Here is a 20631-nt window from a genome sequence, read left to right on the forward strand (position 1 = left end):
TTTAAAAATAACAAAAGACTGGGGTGCCTGAGTGGCTCAGTCGGTTGAGCATCCGCCTCTTGATTTCAGCTCAGATCATGATCCCAAGGTGGTGGGATTGGGCCCCATGTTGGGCTCCACACTGAGCAAGAAGTCTGTTTTGGATTCTCTCTTTCTCTCCCTCTGCCCCTCTACCCCTACTCTCTCTCTAAAATAAAATTTAAAAATAAATAAATAAATGAGAAAAAAAACTGTCATAAATATAAGGATTCTGAATGTTTTATAAGTTTCAACTGCCATTTACTGCCATGGAATTACCATAACTTATGTAAATAGGCTTAATACCTTAGAAATTTCAGTGAATCAGTAGTCTTGAAAAATTCAACACAAGTATCATTGCTAAAATTTTTATAATACCTAATTTCCTAGACTTTTTTTCAGAAAAGAAAAAAACGAAAGGGCTTTACAATACCTGATTTCCATGAAGGTCCAAGACATCTAAGCTTGTAAGGTTCTCCAGATTTGAGATTTTCTTGATTCTGAAAATCAAAATAAGCAGAGTAGAAATAGGGATGCATTTATCATAAATCAAAACATGCTAGAGCATAACTTATTTTTATTAAAAAAATTTTTTTAACATTTATTTATTTATTTATTTATTTATTTATTTATTTGAGAGAGAGAGAGAGAAATCAAGCATAAGTGGGGGAGGGGCAGACAGTCGGGGACACAGAAACCAAAACAGGGCTCCAGGCTCCAAGCTGTCAGCACAGAGCCCCACCCGGGGCTCAAACTCAAGAACCACGAGATCAGGTCCACTGACAACAGACTAAGCCACCCAGGCGCCCCACACAACTCATTTTAAATTTATTCTTTCTACAGATAAGTAGACAGATATAGAAACAGCGATGGATATACCTATCTATATAAATCTGTATATAGTAAGAGAGTATATGTAATTGTATACATAAAACAAAAAAATATTTCCCATTGATTTAATTATAATGTTAAGATGCAGTCCCACTGGAGGAAAGTCCCAAAGACAGCTTAAAAGTCGTACCTTTATGAAAAATCAACTCTACTTCTAAGAACTTTAGGACAATGCACTTACTCAAGGCAGCTCTTTTTACTTCAGAATATGATCTAAAATCCGTACCTCAGTCCTCAAGGCCCTAACCCTTGTGGCTGCTTCCTCCAGCCTTATCTCCTACCATGGCTCAGGCTCTCTGCTCTGGCCACAGGGGCTTTCTTGCTCTCTCTAACCTGACGAGTTCATTTCTGCGTTCTGTAAACGCCTTGGAGCATTTACCCTTGCTGCTCCTTCTTCCTCAGTGTTCTTCCCCCAGAACTTCGCACGGTTCACTCCCCCTGCCTGTCTCCATTATTCTCTCCTTCCCCTGCTTTAATTGACTTCATTGCATTTATGCTTGCCTAAAATTATATTATTTGTTTACTTTCTTATGATCTCCTTCCTCAAACCAAAATGTGAGCTTCAAGAGGGCAGAAACTTTGACATATTCTCTACTATATCCCCAACGCTCCAAACAGGGGCTGGCACTGAGTAGGAACCCAATATATATTTGTTTAATGAATAAATAAACATATACTAACTAAATGGATGAGGTTTATGTACAAGGGTATCCATAATAGGATTGTTTATTGCAGAGATAAATTAGACGCCATGTAAGTTTGGATCTGCTCAGTTAGTGAATATTTGGAATTTTTGATTTGCCCTCTGTGAAAAGCTAAAACATTGCTATAAAGGAAAAAATGCAGCATTTTATCTCTAAAATGCCCCCTCTTATATTCCTTAATGATTAGGGCCACCTACTGTCTCCCTCATGCCTATCTTTTCTGGCCACCTTATCTGTCCAACTGCCTCCAACAGGACAGTTCTTTTTTTTTTTTTTTTTCTAAATGTTAATTTATTTTTGAGACTGAGAGTGCACACTACAGGGGAGGACAGAAAGAGAAAGAGAGAGAATATCAAGCAGGCTCCACACTGTTGGTGCAGAGCTGGACGCAGGGCTTGAACTCACAAAGCAGAAGATCATGACCTGAGCCAAAATCAAGAGTTGGATGCTTAACCGACTAAGCCACCCAAGCGCACCACAGACAGTTCTAAAAAAATAAAACAAAAACCACTTGCCTTTTATTTTTCCCTACTACAGACCCTAATTTCTCATGCTGCCATAATTCAGTAGAGGGAAAGGAGCAGCGGCAAAGAAAGGGTAGAAATGAAGTTCATACAATCCATCTTGACCATAGTCTGCCTATCACTATTCACTTCTGTTGTCATTACCTACTGCCTCAAAGAACCATTTCTACATTGCTAAATGTTTCCAGAACCTGGATCATCCCTTGAAATTTCATATATGCTGATCACTGATGTGGGGAACAAAGGCAAAAATTCTGTTCTCTAGGAACAGAACTGCCTCGATGTTAATACTTTGCTAAGGGCAAAAGGCAATCTTAGCTTAACATTATCTCGAACACCGGCATCCTGTAAGTCTCCTTTAACATACAAAAACTCCTTCGGAAACTTCTCTTATCTCTATCCCCCAACATACATGTTAGCAATCATCCTCCAAGCACATGGCCCCTGACATACATATGAAGGGTCTCCTGACTCAGGTTTTCTTAGACAGTAATAAATGACCTTTTCCTAAAGAATAGGTAGTCCCCTCAAGGTCCTGGAAATCTTGCTTCCAAAATTCCTTCCAGACTTATGCTATCTCTAACCCCCTCCCAACTTCAAAGTATATAATCAAATGCTCCTCACAATCCCAGTGCAGCTCTTTCTGCCCACGAGTCCCGTCCCCGTGCTTTAATAAAACCACCTTTTTGAACCCAAGACATCTCAAGAATTCCTTCTGGACCATCTGCTCAGAACCCCAACGTTTTCACATGAGTCCCCATGTAAACATAATGCAAATTTAAACTTCATGAATTTCCATCTCCATTTGACCTCAGTCATCTTACATCATTGCCAAATCCAGGATTATATCACCACAACCAATTGAATCCAACTTATCTATGATAAGTGCACCTACTACTGTGCACTATCACAATGCGATTATGTTCATCTTCTCTCCCTTATCACACACACATGCCACACCCCCGTCTTATCTTTTGGTCTTCCTATCCTTATTTTTCTTTAGTATTTTAAAAGAGTTTCTCAAGCTTATGCTGACACTATCAAATAGGAAAACAGACAAAACTTTCAACAAAATTAATCTTCTGTCTGCTTTGCTCTTGAAATATTTAGAATAGTTGGAGAAAACTACAATACCCTGATAATATGGATTAGGACAGAGTGATGCTTTCTTTTTTTTTTAAGTTTTAAAAATTTATTTATATGGGGGGGGGGAGGGCATGTGTGCACACATGCGAGAAAGGGAGGGGCAGAGCGAAAGAATTCCAAGCAGGCTCCGTACTGTGGCACAGAGCGGCTCGAACTCCCAAACTGTGAGATCACGACCTGAGCCAAAATCAAGAGTAGGATGCTTCACCAACTAAGCCACCCAGGCGCCCCCAGGGCAATGCTCTCTAACAGCAATCCAACTTCAGAGAAGTCTTTTACTCAACTGGTTTTATACCCCCAAGCCCATATTCCCTAAAACAGTGGTTCTCAAACTTCTGTATCAGATTCATCTGCCAGGCTTGCTAAAATATAGATTGCTGGGCCCCACCTCCAGAGTTTCTGAGATAGGGTCCAAACATTCACATTTCTGACATGTTCTTGGGTGGTGCTAATGCTGCTCGTCTAGAGATCACATCTTGAGAATGTGATCTTAAAATTCAGACCTTCCACATCAAATCTCAACTCTCCTCTCGTATGAGTTTCATGAGAATGAACTCACCTACTTAGAAAATACTAAAGCATATTCTAAGGATATAATCAGAGAGGCAGACAAAGATTTATGGATAAGGATATTTATCACAGCATTATCATAGCAAAAAAAAAAAAGGATACAATATAAGTGTCTAACAGGGAAAATATTAACTATTACACATCTGTCTACATAACTATACATTATGCAGCTCTTAAAGATATATTTTCAAAACAAATGTTTTTTCAAAGAATGTTTAATGACCTGGAAAGATGTAAATAATAAAATATATTCAAGTGAAAAACACTAGCATAAAAACCAATTTTATAAAACTGTGATCAGGTAGGTAGAGTAGGAGTGCTTCTCAGTGTAGATTACCAAAACGTGGAAATAAGGCAAAGGAATGACCTCATGTCCCTTCAATGTCATATCAGAGCACTGGGAACAAGCATACCTAAGGATCACCCATTTACTACTGATTAGAGCCCCAACTCTGCAAAGTTATGTACTAACTCCCAGAAAACGGATTTAAGCTATGAGATGATTTTTGCCAGGTAGGAATGTAATTTAATTTTGTCTGTTAGAAAAAATAACCCATAGGGTGATAACTTCACTGCTCTGTAGGACATGGGCCTGTTTCAAAACTTAATCATATTCTGGTACTTTTTAGTTCTCATTGACTATGCATCAGTTTCTCTTATCCTCCTTTTGAGCCAGCTTTGTCATCCTACTAGTTCCCTCATTATTGAGTTAATTAAAACATTGGCCTGTAACTACTATTTGTCTGGGAATTATATGTTTAACATTTTGAAAATGATACACAAGGATGGAGACTGTCTCAGCCTGAAGTTCTCTGATTTGGAGGATCCATGTGTTCTGTTTCTGTATTTATCAGAAACCCTGGGCAGTTTTAAGGTCCTTCAATCTCAGAAAGCTTCGTGCACAGTAAATTCTTCCCATAGAATTCCACCAGGGCCTCACATACCGTTAAGCTGTCGAGTAAAGCAGTTCCTATATGTTGTGACTTCCAGCTTTCTTTAAGCTTTGACACACGGTGGCTTTGCGACTCTCACTTCCGATTTGGACTGCCCCAGTGATTAGGGAAAAAAGCAGGCAAGTCGCTGTCAGTGAAACCCAAGACCAACCAAACATCTTGCTGTCTTGTCTTCAGAACTGCCTTTGTCATAGATTCTTTCCCTACCCCCAGTACCTGAAATTACCTAAAAACAGTCATAATGAATTCAGAGGCATATTAAGGCATCAGTTGACCAGGAGATCACTGGTCAGATTAGATACCGATACGTGAAATTTGCAGAATTCTAGCCAATTCTCAATATGACCTGAAAGATTTTTTTAAAGAAGTTCTCCTACTAAATGGACTGAAACTGGAAAAAGACAAGCCCCACCCATCACCTCAGCTGCAGACCACGAGGGGTACATCACAGCCCATCTCTGCAGGCTACGTTATGATGCCTGCGTAAGGACGACACTGTAGAATCTCTATGAAGGCTAGGCTTTTTAGGAGTCAAAGACAAATCCTTAAGTGGAGACCTTCAAGGAATCAATAGGAAAGGAATACGGAATCCCAGGGCCTGGCTGAGAGTTTTAGATCTACAGTCCCGGGTGATCAGACAAAAGGGCATAGAAGTTCTACCCATTAGCCTGTGATCTGAGGGCACCAGAATCTCACAAAGATAAATAGGAATATAGAAAGCAGAGGAGTCAGACGGCAAGAACTTCAGTAGCAGAGCAGTAGGGGGTTCTTCCGAAGCAATGTAAATTTCACATACAGACTCTCAGTACATTTCAGCAGAAATCTTTGTCGCAGTTGCTTGAACTTAGAGGAATGTGGTTGCCCTGGATTTTAACACCTGGTTCCACTGTCTTGAACTAAAACATGGTGCAGTGCTTTGCAAAGTGAGAGGGAGAAAACTTTCTGGACTCTCGCCCAGGAGGGGACAACAATACACCCAAGACAAACCTGAGGAGCCAGGGTAAGCTCATCCCCACTCCAGCATCCCTCAGCCAGATTTGTTCCTGTACTGCCTTAGGATAGATTTGTATCTTCGAGGCTCACAGGCCCCTTGCTGTGACAAAGTCTGCTGGCCAGAGAACACCTGAAAGATTTGGGTTGTTCTGATACTTCAGAAATATGCATTTTGGGAGAATGTGAAAAGCTGTCTTTCTGACTTTCTTTTTTATTTGAGAACCCTAGCAGCTCTAAAACTGTTTCACAGCTATTTTCTCTATGTGAAAAATAAAGTAAAACAGGACCAAAAACAAACGCAAACAAAACAAAAAGATGGGAGTAGAAAGAGGAGAGTGCATTAGATTGCTTTTACTTGATTGACCAAGATAAGGATCTAGAAAAGGGCGTTAGGTCCCTTAGACTTAGAAGAGCAAAGTGACCTCTGAAAAGGTCAGAAGGCCAGATGGGACTGGTGTCTCCAAGGCATAAATTATTTTTTAAAAACTTAAAAGTTTATTTCTGAGAAGCCAGAGAAGCTGCAAAGTAGAAGCAGGAAAAAAAAAAAAAGTAGATTGAGAGAGGATTTAAAACATTGGGACCCAGGAGCTGCTCTTAGAATTTATGTTTAAAACTAGCAAAGGAGGGGCACTTGGGTGGCTCACTCAGTTAAGCGTCTGACTTTGGCTCAGGTCCTGATCTCGTGGTTCACAGGTTCAAGCCCCACATCAGGCTTCGGATTGTCTCCCTCTCTCTCTGCCCCTCCCCTGCTCACACACACTCTCCCTTTCTCAAAAATAAATGCACATTAAAAATTTTTTTAAAAATAAAAATAAATAAAACTAGCAAAAGGAGATTAAAAATGTCACTATGAAGCACCTTACCCCGGGACTGAAGGAAGAGCCCAAAGGCAATGCTACTAAAGAATAAATAGAAGCTACACAAACAGATCAATAACTCCAAGGCTCAGAAAGTAGTTAAGAAATCTCTGGGAGAGCGAACAGGGAGCATGTAGAAGAGAAGGCCTTAAATGTGTGAAAAGTTGACTTCTTACTTTACCCAGTAAACTACTCCGCTGGCATACTCTTACTGTGTACAGTTTCTACATATCCAACCTTGCAAAAATCACTTTACATCTCCATTTCTTCATCTGTGAAATGAGAAAGTTGATCTCTGAGGTCACTTCAAGCTCTAATACTCCACGCTTCTATAATTTCCCCAAATTCCGTCCAGCTACCATAATGCTCAGTTTGACGCTTGAACCAAGTATAGGCGATAAACTACATTGGTGGGCACCTTCGAGAAACCACAGAGAAAAGGGGCACCTGGGTGGCTCAGTCAGTTAAGCATCTGACGTTGGGTTTCGGCTCAGGTCATGATCTCACAGTTCATGAGACTGAGTGGTGCGTCCGGCCCTGCTGACGGTGCAGAGCCTGCTTGGGATTCTCTCTGCCCCTCCCACCTCTCTCTCTGACAAAATAAGTGAATAAACTTAAAATATATATATATATTAAAAAAAGAGAGAGACAGAGACAGAGACAGAAACCACAGAGAAGAAACAAGAGCCTAGAATTCTGGGACATGATCTTGGAAAAAGCACCTTACTATTACCACCAGCCAGTGAGAATAAAGAGGTAATTCAAGATCCATGCTGTGGGGGGGGGGGGGGGGGGGGGGGGGGGAGGAAGAAGGGAGGGGAACCAAGCTTGGATATAATGCTGTGTTTAAAATTCATTATTTGATAATACAAAAATCATTTGGGGGTTTACTAAACAGCCCTTCTTTGTAGGCATTGCAAAAACTATCTAGTAAAACAGAATGGAGAGAAAATCATGGACAAATCTCAAGGAAATTAGTCAGAAATTGTGTAACTGCACTACACAATAGAGCCTTATAAAAGGAACTGGGGCGGGGCACCTGGGTGGCTCAGTCGTTGAGCTTCGGACTTCGGCTCAGGTCATGATCTCGCAGTTTGTGGGTTCGAGCCCTGCGTCAGGCTCCTTGCTGACAGCTTGGAGCCTGGAGTCTACTTTGGATTCTGTGTCTGCCTCTCTCTCTGCTCCTCCCCAGCTCATGCTCTGTCTCTCTCTCTCTCAAAAAAATAAAGAAAATAATGTTTAAAGGAACTGGGGAAGTTTATAAAGGATATAATATTAAATACATACTGAAAACACCATCTAAAAAAGAATCAATCAGTAATTTGACAAGCACGAAATATCAAATATCTACCCTCAGTCAAGCACTGAGAATTACAAGTGAAACACAAAAGCCTGAAGTGACTACTCATGTTTACATAATATAGCCCATGAAAACATAAAGTTAAGGCCAAAGTTTGCTATTCACTTCCATGTAAGATATGGCACTGGAAAGCAATGGAAATAATAAAATATGCATTCAATAAATATTATTTGGTTTGGCTGTTAGACTGAATCTCCTAAGACAAATTATGACTGAATCTTAATCCACGCAAATACTCTTTCCAAATTTTAGCCTATTAGTTTCTTAAGTATTATTCAATTTTGACACGTTATCTGAACACCAGGAGACTCAACACCAGGAGACTCAACGTTAGCCCTAAGTAAATAAACAAACATGCTCTACAAAGATTACCTGTTTTTTCCCAGCAGAAGGACACGGAGGGATCTCAGAGTAGAAAGCCCACTGATTTCTTCAATTTGGTTATCATATAAATCCAAGAATATTAGCCTCTGTAGATTAGAAATATTTTGGATCCGAGTTATAAAATTGTGTTGAAAGTTCAACAAACGAAGGTGTTCTTCTCCATCAATGATAGGACACACAGTCAGCTTTTGCCTAGAAAACATTTTTGAAAGTAAATAAGGCTTCAATGTGACAATCTGCCTCCTCTTAAGAATGTTATTAATAGTATCTTTGTGCTCCCATGCTGTGAGGAGAAAAAGGTAAACACAACCACTTCTTGCCTCCAGGAACTATTGTAAATCATCTCTATTAAAAGACAATGTACTTTGCCAAAGGCATTTATCAAAATTAAGTCTAAGCTCTCATTATATTAAAAAAAATCTCCAATATCGATTATTTCACATAAAATGGACTTAACATCAGAAAACACTCAACGTAATTGCCTTCTGTGGTGAAAGTTGAGATGATTCAAAGAGCCACGTCACATAACCAGAGAAATGACCTTGATGTGAATCCACTGATACAAAGACCTCCCAGGCAACTAAGTCATCAGGAAAAAAAACAAAAACAAAAACAAAACACATATATATACAGGTGTCTCACAGAATCACTGACTCTAGAGCTGAATGACATCTTGGGAAGAGGAAGAAATTCGGCCGTCTACAGTTCACCTGATGGAAACAGTTTCATCCTGAAATCCATGCATGGAAAAGTAGTCCTCAGCAACTTAGATTTTAAAAATATGATTACACATTCAACATTAACTCTAGACTTTGCAGAACATTTAGAATGCTAAAGGATACGATGAAACCTTTACTAATATATGCCTTTAGCTGTATCTGAAAGACTCAGTCTCTATTATGCAAAAAGCTATCATATATTACATGTGAAGTAAATATGTGCAGGGCCCTTTAAGAATTCTACTAGCGCAACATATGGCAGATAGGAGGGACTCTACTCTGAGATTTTCAACAGTGTTCAAGGAAAATGTGGCTCTATCGACCAGCATGTGAACAACTCTAATGGGGAGACTTATTAGAACTATTTCCTTTCAGTAAAAATCAAGTCAATAGAATCTCTAAAGAAAATAAATCAAGCATGAGTAAAACTGTGGAAGTGATCAGAATCAACCTCATTTAGAGAACACAGAGTGATTAGCACAAGGAAATGACTGAATGCTAATGGCCAACAAAGATATGATGTTTAGGGGCCCCTAAGTAAGTGGCTCAGTCGGGTAAGCATGGGACTTCGGCTCAGGACACGATCTCACGGTTTGTGAGTTCGAGCCCCGCATGTGCTGTGTGCTGACAGCTCAGAGCCTGGAGCCTATTTCGGATCCTGTGTCTCCCTTGGTCTCTGCCCCTCCCCCACACACGTACAACACGCGTGAGCGCGCGCACTCTCTCTCTCTCAAAAATCAAATAAACATAAAAAGAATTAAACAAAAAAGATATGATGTTTAAAAATACAGACCCTGAAAAAATCAGTTTAAAATAGAAGAAAAGGAAAACATAACATAACATAACATAAAAGATAATAGTTGAATTCTTTTCACGTATGCTTAGTATTTTGAATTCATTTCATGCATTCAAATATACTAATTTGCTCCGTGTTTTATCAGTTATAAATTAATAAATTACAAATATTCTAGTTTAAAATGTATATCTTTATCCACTTAGCAAAAAAACTTATATTGTCTCATTTCTTCCTGCTCCAGACTTCGTCTGTTTCTCATAATTAAACTTACCAATACCCCCAGCTTCTAGTTCATCCAAGTTCTGAGTCAGTCTTTACTGAGAAAAGAAAATAAATAATCTCGGACCTCCCTCTTACATAAACTATTGTAGCTTAAAATAAAGTCACTTTCTCAGATTCCAAATCCAGTGACTAAATCCCAGATCCAAGGCTCACGCGTCCACCCCTTAACCCCCTAAGTCCCTGTCATCCCGCAAACCAAGCAAACACACACACATAAAAAGGCAGTGCTCTCCGCGGGGGTCATCCTGCCTACAAAATCGCCCAGTTGCTACACCTCCTGCCCCATACCAGGTGTTTACTGGACTGTCCTTTTGCCTCTGTGTTTCCTGCTTGGTGCTGGAAGGCTGCCTTCGTGGTGCTCCTGGCGTACCCTAACTCCCAGGACAGCCAGAGCCTAGCTCTGCAAGCATTTCTTCTCGGGCTACATTCTCCCCTTGACCCCTCAGTCTCCTGGCTCAGAAGCTGCAGTGAGGAAGATCTGCCTTTGGAAACCATGGCCACTACCCCTGGCTCTCAAATAATGATCCCTAAGGCTGTTGCTGCTAGCCCCACTTTCTTGGTCACACCCTGGTACTGATCAAATTATGCTTGAGCTTACGGCATTTTGCAATCCTGCCATTTCACACCCAGCCTTTGAAGCCGAATCAACTCCTTGGTCCTGCCTTTCCTTGGTAAGCAAGTCTCCACCTGACCAGCCGACTTCTTCCCCCCAGATGCCCATGATACAAGGACCATCTTCACAACTGCCTGAACCACCACAAGCTACCACACAAGTGCCTAACCTGTTATCTCTCGGCCTCACAAACACCGGCTCCCGTTAGTATCAAGGCCCACGCAACTGCAGGGCTGAGGTACTATTCCTGGCTGGGCTTGTAAAGACGGAGATAAAAATTTCCAGAAGATCCCTCAAAACGTTAAAATGGTATCGGAAGAGTTACAAACATTAGACGGCGTTAGATCACAAAACCCAGCAATACTGCCAACCTGGCACGAGAATTAGTGCCCTCAAGTGGTGCTCTGCCTACAATACAACAGCCCTCCAGAGAGCTTTCTCCCAACCAGACACACAAATGGTCCATGACAATTTACTGTCAGGCACTGCCAGCGTCAGAAGTCTGCTTACCAATTTGCTCTTGGAAATGCACCGCTAAGCTAAAGGTATGCGAGGCAGAGATGGCTCCTCTAGGCTGCTCCTAGCACTAAGGTAGGGTACGGGTGCTTCATCCACCATTCTATTGCAGAGGGCTTCCTAGACTTAAAGCTAGGGATCAAATCCTAAATATATTCACGCATTCCAACGTTTTTTAGTCTATTTTTCCTCAGGCTCTGTTCTAGGGGCTGGGGATACAGAACTGAACAAAACTCCCAGTGTTTGTGGAGCTTATATTCCAGTAAGAGGAGATGGACAATAAACTTGATAAGTAAAATATTTAATGTGAGAAAGTGATAAGGACTAAGAAGAAGAATAAAGCAGAGAAGGGGGCTGGGGAGTAGCAGGGTGGAAGGGATAGTAGCTTTAGACAGGGTGGCCGGGGAAGGTTGTCCCCAGCATGATAACATTTGAGTGAAGACCTGAAGGAGGTGAGGGAGTGAGCCTACTGATACGGGGGGGAACCACATTCCAGGCAGAAGGAACATCAAGTGCAAATGCCCTGAGGTATAAGCATGCTTGGTGTATTCAAGGGGCAGCAAGGAGATAGGTGTAAATGTGGCAGAGTGAATGAAGGAGAGATTAGGAGGAGGTGAGACCAGTGAGGTAACTGGATAGGGCCCTGAGGGCCCATATGAGGACCATGTGATAAAGTGTTTCCATCCTAAAATCCATTTTTATCAATGTCATACTCCAGAATTACCATACTACTCTTTCAGGTTATAGGTAAGCTCTGTTACATTATATAGCTATAAAATCTCTCCCCACACCCCTGGAAGGATAAATAAAAAAGTGGTAAGTTTTATACATACGTGGGAGAACTGAAGAGCTAGAGAACAGGAGAAGGGAGAGAGACTTGTACTTTTCCAAACTTGTACCAGGCTTATGTATTATCTGGTAAAAATAAATAAAATAAAATAAAATAAATTGTCCTCACCTTTCTAGGGTCAACCTGTCTGAGTAAAGAATCTTCTCTTCAGAAGAACGTTGGAGAATGGGAAATGATGGCATTGATGAGCTCGCCAGATTAATATGATCACCTATTGAAAACGATACACAAATTACTTGATTAAGAAAAACCTTTAAAATCTCAAGACTGAAGTTATCTTATATTTGGAGAACTTTGGCACCTACAAATATCTTTTCTGGAAAGTACAGTTTCCATAGCTCTCCACATTTAAAATGATCACATTTGAGTTTGTTTCTTTCCTCCTCAAACCTCAACTATGTATTCTGCATATACGTTCTGTATAGACCAAATCATTTTTCCCTCACCCTAGAGATTGGCTGAGAGTACAGAACAACTCTAGTGTTATCTTTACCCCTTTATAAGGCTGACTCCTCGTACGAAAATTTAACTCTCTTATAACTGACATGGCGGTCCCTCATTACCAGATACGTTTGGGCCAGCACTATGACAGCCCTGCCGGGTTCTGGACTTTGAAGGTGTCTGAAAGGAAGAATCTCCAAATGCTGATAAGGAGCTCATGGTAGTTTTCATTTCCAGCCCACATAGATCTGTCACGTTTGTTGTGGACGAGATGCATGATGATTTATTACGAGGCGAAGGGCTTATTACTCTTCCATCTCCTTCAAAATATCAAAAAGTTGGTCACAAAGCTACACAATACATGACTTTGCTACTGGAAATACAGAGAAAGTAGTCTGCGAGAGCAAATGTAAAGCTGGCATCGTCACTTTTCCTGTGTACGTTCAGCTACTATTAGTTGAAAATACTGCAGAGACCAATGGATGTGGATAAATGTTGTACAATCGTAGTTAGGGTCCACAGGGTATGACACTCCTATGGGGTGAATAGGCTGCGGTCCTATTAACCTGACTGCCAGCAAGTAGCTTTCAACCTAATGGCCAAACACATATGAAGTTAACAAACTATACACAAAATGCAGAATAAAAACGGTATCTCTTATATAATCACGCATAAATGTGACAATTATTTTTCACTTAAGAAGACGGCTACAAACGGGTTTGGGGGGAGGTGGATGTTAGGATATATTCTAAAGACCCAGAATAATGTAGAATGGTCAGGAAAAGATGCTGGGAAGTTCCAGAGATGAGGTAGGATTTGAGTAATGGGCTAAAGGGGGCAGTTTGAACACCAGAAGAAATCTACTGTATTTTCTCCTATAAAGACAACATTCCTGAAAGCAGCAATTGATGCTGGAGGGAGCAATAAGCAGTAAAAAGGAAACTATGGTTACCACAGAATTCTGCTCAAACAGGACAAGAAGATAAAATCATAAAACCAAATCTAGAAAGCTAGCATACTTTTGGGGAGACCATCAGATAATATGATGGCAAATTAAAGTCAAGTTCCATATAGATAGTATTAAAAAGCTGTAAAGCAATGGTATCTGCTGGCTTCCATAGGTCTACAAGGTATAAACCGAAGTATCACACAGCTAGCTTCTTGCACAAAATAATCAGTGCTAATACTCCACTTTTCTAACTTCTACAAAACATCACTACAGCTAATAATGAGGTTCTAGAGTATACGCATTCAGAACTGACATCATGTTCGCCAATGAACCGGTCTTGGGATAGGATTCGGCTCCTAGCAGAATAGGAAAGCAACCATGATTCAGTAAACTGATGTGGAAATCAAAATTCAGATGGTTAAAAAAACCAAAACAAACAAAAATTAGTCTCAGAATTAACTGATTAAGGTGTAACTGGTCAGCTAAAGATTACAAAGGTAAAACTCCAAACAATGGACAAATGCTTTCTTATTAGCATTAGAGTTAGATTTTTAAAATTATTTTGTTAAGGTTTCAAACCAATCCCCAGTTTAAGAGGCAGATTTAAACTTCAAAAGACCTGAGGTATAGAGGAAATAATCAAAGGGTAAGTTCAGTCATGCTTAGTGAACAAAGGAGTTTTATCCTCACACTTTTCAGCTCCTATTATATGCAGAAGTCATAATCCTAATCCCCATGATGAGCTTACTATCATGATCAGTGTGATATACATAGAGATAAGATACATATCTTACAATAAACAGCATAGAATGAGAATGATTAGGAGAAAGGCCTTAAAACCCACAAACAAGATCCTCTGAATGACTGGAAACCAGAATGAACTATGACTGAAACAAACACATATTTATGTGGCTATATAAATACCCACATAAATGCACATATATTTGTGGATCAAACACCCATATATCTTTGTGGGATGTTTCACCCTACATATAAACCACATTACTATGTGGCAACATTTTAATTAAACATTTCCTGTTATTATTTCATATGTCACTATTTAATTTACCATATATGAAGCCCTTGTTTTCCCAATTAAATTTATAAACTCTTTGGGACACAGACCTCATTTTACATTCTTTATATTCTTGGCCACATCTAAATTCGGTAAGCAATCTGTAAATTAACTGATTTTCCAATTTACTAAGAGTTAACTGGAAATCTGTCTTGTATATACTATTTCTGTGATCGCTTCTCGGCCTTTTGGCGAAGATCAAGGGTAGTATATACTATTTCTGTTAAAAAAAAAAAAAAGAAAATCAAAATCTTGTATTTTGGTATAAAAGTGCTGAGCATTCTTTCAATAAAGGCCTATATTCAGTGAGAATCTTTACTGCACTGCACCCTAGACAGACAGATCAATGGATGGGTAAGTGGATGGATGGAAAAAAACACATAGATGAGTGATACAGTACATGGTCAGATATGTGTGTCCACTCAGCCTTATCTTTGAGATTCTGATTCTAGATTTTCCACTGATTTATTATGATCTTAAGACTGAAGCACTGCCTTTTCCTCTCTCTATACATATTTTAGAACTCTTACTTAAGGGATCTAACAAATTAAACTCTGGCTAACTGGGATTTTATTGTATCCCCGGAATATATGGCTCTTACAAAATCTCAAGGATACAGGTATCAACTCTTAATACTATTCCAAAAAGCCCAAAAGAAATTATATACCAAGTTTTTAGACTTAACGGCTCAAATAAAAAATTGAGCTTCTTTCCTTTAGACTGAGAGTATCATTGATTAATTTATGCTGGCAGGCTACCATATACGTTTAATTAATTTTGAAAAAATAGAGAAAAATAAGAAATGGAGTGAAAGTAATTATAATGATTGGGTATCAAGATGCAGTTTATTCGATAAAGATTCCCAAACTTTCCTGATAAAGTGCTACTTATAATTTCTCCAAAGTTTTATGCCTTTGCAGGTAGAATGGGGAGTACAAAAGTCGAGAAAACAGCTACACGCCATGTAGCCTTCTTTGCATGAAACTGCCTAGAACTATGGAGGAGGCACATTTAGAAACAACTGGGTACAAATGAGTAGCCTGCTCCAGAGAATGATTTTGAATAAAATCCTTCAATGAAAAAAAAAAAAGGTTTTATTTTTCCCTAGAGAATTTTGTATCTTATGAGTCATCATTTATGTATAAAACTTTATTCTTCTGGTAGGTTCACAAAATTCAGTGTTCCACACTATTTTCCCATTACTAATATCTAGTAACACCTTACCACTTAAATAAATTTAATCTGGCCAGTCATCCAGAAATCTGCATATCAACTTACTCTTCTAACTCAAGAGTAGCTCGGGAGAAGTATGTAAGTTTGACTCCTGACATAGAAAACAAATTGAAGATATTATTAGCAAAAATATGAAGGAAATTCACCATGCAAACATAGAAAATCCTACTTGAGAATTTTCAGGTTCACGTCTGTAACTCTGTGCCTAACACATTGTCGAACACATGGTACATACTCAATGGACATGTACTGAACTGAACAAAAGAGGGAAAGACAGATGCTTCCTGCAGTGTGGGACTGCAGTTAGGTTGATCCCATGTCTAGCATGGCCAAGACAAGACTGTAGGATACAGGAAAGAGAAAAGTCATATGTCAGATGAGACAGGCCCAAGAAGGTCCTGAAGCCACAAAACAAAAAATGAAAACTAATTAAATATTCAAAATGACCACATGCTCATATAGTAATGAGATGAACAGTCTAGACGTGCCTATACTGATCAACACTCTCATACAAACTCCTAGAAGGTGGGGGTGGTTCCGTATACAAGGATTCTGTAGTGCTTCAAGCTAGCCCATTACAGATGGCTCGCAGTTGTCAGCAACCAACTAACAACTCAAATGTACTAAAGGAAATTTCTCCTTGAACTGAAAAATACATTTCAGAAATATGACCAGATCATATAAGGCAGTGTTTTTCAAAGCGTGGTCTACAAGCCATATCCATCAGAATCACTCAAGACATTAAAATGCACATTTCCAAATCCCACCCAGGACCCACAAAATCAGAATGGGGAAGAGGAAGAAAGGAAGGGGAGTATTAGGAACCTGCCTTTCTAACAAAATCTTGGGGGATACACACTAAAGTTTAAGGCCTTTGATATAAAATATCTATAATTATATGCACTAGTAAGGGAAAGAAAGAGATTTTCTTTTCTACTCGTGATTTGTCACTCTTTCCACTCTCTCCTTATTTCCTAAAATCTGTGTTCCCATACTCTTACTCCCATTGATTAGCCATTTTTCCTAGTTCTAATACGGTATTTGGAAGATTCTTTCCCATCATGTTGTACATAGCTCACCCCAAACTACAGTATAACTGCTTTCTCTGTATTGGAAATAATCTAGTATGCTGTGTATATAAAACCCATTCGTATCTAAGTAAATACAAAACCAATTTGATTAATTAACCATTGGTTAATGAACTATTTCATTTTTCATCCAAGTCTATTTGGATTTAAGCAGTTAAACTTATTAAGCAATGTTACCCGAAGAAGATAAACCATAGCTGATCTCTACCTTGCCTACTTGAGTAGTTTCTTTCAAGGTCATGTTGTAAGAGTCGACCAGGGAATGATGGTGTTTCTTTATTTAGCTTGAATTCAACCTAAAACACATATTTTGGGAAGAATTTCACAGTAAGGATTGAAGATAATTATAAAATTACATACAATACTGATACACGTTACAGCAGAGATGAACCCTGAAAACACGTTAAGTGAAAGAAGGCAGACACAAAATGGTACATCGTATATGATTCCATCTATTAAGTACTAATAATAAGAAAATCTGCAGAGACAGGAAACAGATTTGTGGCTTTCAAAGCGGGTGGGAAGAAGGAATGGGGAGTGATTGCTTAATGGGTACAGGGGACTCCCTTCTGGGTGACAAAAAGTTCTGGAACTACATAATGATGATGGATATACAACCTTGTGGATGTATTTAATACCATTTAGTGGTAAATGGTATTAAATACTTAAAATGGTATTAAATACTTAAAATGGCTACAATGGTAAATTTTATGTTATGTGTTTCTTACCACACACACACACACACACACACGCACACAGAGTCGATTTCATGAGGTCAAATGAAAACACGTTCCAAACCACCTGCAATTCCTCCATACCCTCACCAAAACTACAATGATTAAAAGAATTATTTTCTAGAAAACAAAAGCAAAAAACATACAACAGAAACTAAATTCTGTTGGCAAAAAAATCAGTATGTTTTTATCATCACAATTCTTTTATGTTCAATTATAATAAAATTGTATATCTAAACCTTCTAAGAAGGTTTTTCTCTAAATTGATTTTAAATTATTTGGCAGAACTGAGAAAAACAAAATCAAAACAACCTCTCATGATTAGTCACAGAAAAAACCCTAAATACATATCTTAAAAACTACGATGCTTCTGATTCATACATACTATAAACATTATAATAGCATTTGTATTCTAACTTTATGAATTATATGAGTTAAAGGTATTTTCTCAGAACATATGTCTACCCTAGAGGGAGCAAATGGTTTGAAGAGAATTTGGATGAGGCACACAGTTCCTAGAAGTACATTCTAATGATAGAACAGTATTTGTCCAGTGAAATCAACTAGTAAAACTTTGGAGGGAATTCATTATGTCCAATTATAATAAAGAATATTTTCAATTAAGCTAGCTAACTGCTATTTATCTAAGATGATCAAATGATCGATTTTCCCAGTGTTTATTTTCATATAATAATGTCATCAACTACTGCCTCCTTGACTAATATTGTCTCTCCTCCAATTGACCCTCTCTACCCTCCTCATGCTGTTATTTGTAAACTGTCCTTCACTTTACAGTTCCCCCAGTGACATCTATTGAACAATTTTTTAGGAAAAATCTGAATTGTGATGGTTGGAGGTATCCAACTTGGTCAAACGGGGAAAAATTGTTTTATGTCTTGAGACAGTGTGGGAGGTAGGTAAATATGTTTGAATGCTGAGGTGAGACAGGAGGGAAAGAAAAACAGGTGTATCAAATCTAAAGCTAGACGTAATGGAAACGCCAGAAATACTGTGCACAAATTAGGGGGAAAAAGAATCTTAGGTTCGTATCTTAACTTCTAAATAGCATGAAGCCTAATATATTTCCACTGCTAATGTATTATTTTCTCCCCTGATTTTAAATGGTATGTGGAGATGTATCCCCCTAAATTATCACATTTTATTCATTATAAGATGCCCTTGGTAGTAAGACATACCATCATTTTACCCACTACTAAGAAAGAAAAAACTTTCCCAATTAAACTATGATGTGCCATGAATTTTAAGAAGAATCCTAATTTAAGAAATTTTTAGGGGCGCCTGGGTGGCGCAGTCGGTTAAGCGTCCGACTTCAGCCAGGTCACGATCTCGCGGTCCGTGAGTTCGAGCCCCGCGTCGGGCTCTGGGCTGATGGCTCACAGCCTGGAGCCTGCTTCCGATTCTGTGTCTCCCTCTCTCTCTGCCCCTCCCCCGTTCATGCTCTGTCTCTCTCTGTCCCAAAAATGAATAAACGTTGAAAAAAAAATTTTTTTAAAAAAAGAAATTTTTAAATGTAAAAAGAAAAGAAAAAAAAATCCTCAGGGCTCCTGGGTGGCTCATTTGGTTAGGTGATGGACTCTTAATTTCCACTCAGGTTATGATCTCTCAGTCGTAAGATCGAGCCCTGCTTAGGGGTCTGTGCCGAGTGTGGTGCCTGCTTGGGATTCTCTCCCCCTCTCTCTATGCTTCTCCTTGTTCATGCTCTTTCTCTCTCTCTCTCTCTCTCTCAAAATAAATAAATAAACATTTAAAAGAAAAGAAAGGAAAACTCACATCTTGTAATTGGTGAAATAAGAACCAGTTCTTAAAAGAGGCTTTTTGACTTTATGTGGGCAGAAAATAAAAATTAGTTTTAGTTCTGCTCTTTAAATCATGCTATTTGTGTAGATTATAAAATAATTCATCTTCAATTTAAGTACAAATCTGCTTAAATCTTACTTTGCTTTTTTCAGGAAGCGATGATGTCTGAATAACCAGATGAAGCCCACAGTTCACCTGCAATGTAAAAATTAAAGCATCAAATATGCTCTTAACTTAAATACCCCCCCACACACATATTCCTCCCCAAACCAGTACAGATAAAGACATAACAAAAACTTAGGATAAAATAGAACGCTTGTTTTTTGTTTGTGCTAAATGATCGTGTTCTGAGGATTTGCTGAAAACAATAAAATCAGGACTGAGAATTAAAAGGTTTCACTGCGATTTATTTTCCAAAATGTCTGCGGCGATTTAACCCTCTACCTTAGCACTTCAGGTTTTTGACACTTGCCATGTCAGGTCTAAGTAAATATCTCAGTGGGACAGGTAAAGGAGGTGGGAGTGCCTATTAATAATAATAATCTTTCTTAATTAAAAAAAGGGCTGGGGGTTGACTGGTTATAAAATGAATCGTAGCCTTTCACAGCAGACCAGCTCCACCTTCTGGGAAACCAAGAACCTGGACAAGACTTTTAATACCCATCATTCTATATCAAATACCCTCCAAGAGCCTTGGTCCAGTCCACGAATCTCAAGCCTCGGTCAGACAATAGCTTGAGGAGATTCAGCGGTCCTGATCCCAATAACGCAGCCCATCTCCTAGGACAAAGACGCCCGTCAGAAAGAACGATACGAATGGGAAGAAGGGGAAAGTAGGAGACCCAACCTACGTTGTTCGCAGCCCGGCCAGAAACAGAGCGGTATTTCCCGGGAATCATGGCAGGAGACAGTCCAGGATCTGTTAGATCTGCCTTAGAAGCGACGCTACAGCGGAGACTCAGAGACCGAAAGGGGTCATCTCCCAGGCAACCCGCTCATGGGTTACCATGGAGACGACCATTTCCGGTCTGGTCCTCTCCTAAATCGACTGGCCAACCCGGTCGGTAGAACCTCTGGTGATGTTCGTGGGGGCCCACTGCGTCCCCACTTCCTCGTC

The 20631-nt window shown here is 39.3% G+C and overlaps 1 protein-coding gene across 4 annotated transcripts in view; it reads right to left on the reverse strand.

Annotated features, from left to right (window-relative positions):
* Positions 1 to 20471, reverse strand: part of LRRC49 (leucine rich repeat containing 49) — a 148324-nt gene extending 127853 nt beyond the window's left edge. Inside the window, exons 1-7 of one of the 4 annotated variants that reach the window (XM_045449233.1) lie at positions 20366 to 20471; positions 19653 to 19709; positions 17171 to 17258; positions 12740 to 12937; positions 12285 to 12387; positions 8389 to 8592; positions 452 to 518 (exon numbers count right to left, since the gene is read on the reverse strand). In XM_045449233.1, coding sequence (XP_045305189.1) covers positions 452 to 518; positions 8389 to 8592; positions 12285 to 12387; positions 12740 to 12937; positions 17171 to 17258; positions 19653 to 19709; positions 20366 to 20413 — 765 coding nt within the window. In that variant the 5' untranslated portion in view covers positions 20414 to 20471. Of the gene's footprint in view, positions 1 to 451; positions 519 to 8388; positions 8593 to 12284; positions 12388 to 12739; positions 12938 to 14635; positions 14852 to 17170; positions 17259 to 19652; positions 19710 to 20365 lie in introns of those variants that run through there. The other 3 variants (XM_045449234.1, XM_045449235.1, XM_045449237.1) reach the window with 3 other exon arrangements.
* Between the last annotated feature and the right edge of the window lie 160 nt (positions 20472 to 20631).

This window comes from Leopardus geoffroyi, chromosome B3 (assembly GCF_018350155.1).
Source record: "Leopardus geoffroyi isolate Oge1 chromosome B3, O.geoffroyi_Oge1_pat1.0, whole genome shotgun sequence".
In the NCBI taxonomy this organism is placed as follows: Eukaryota; Metazoa; Chordata; class Mammalia; order Carnivora; family Felidae; genus Leopardus; species Leopardus geoffroyi.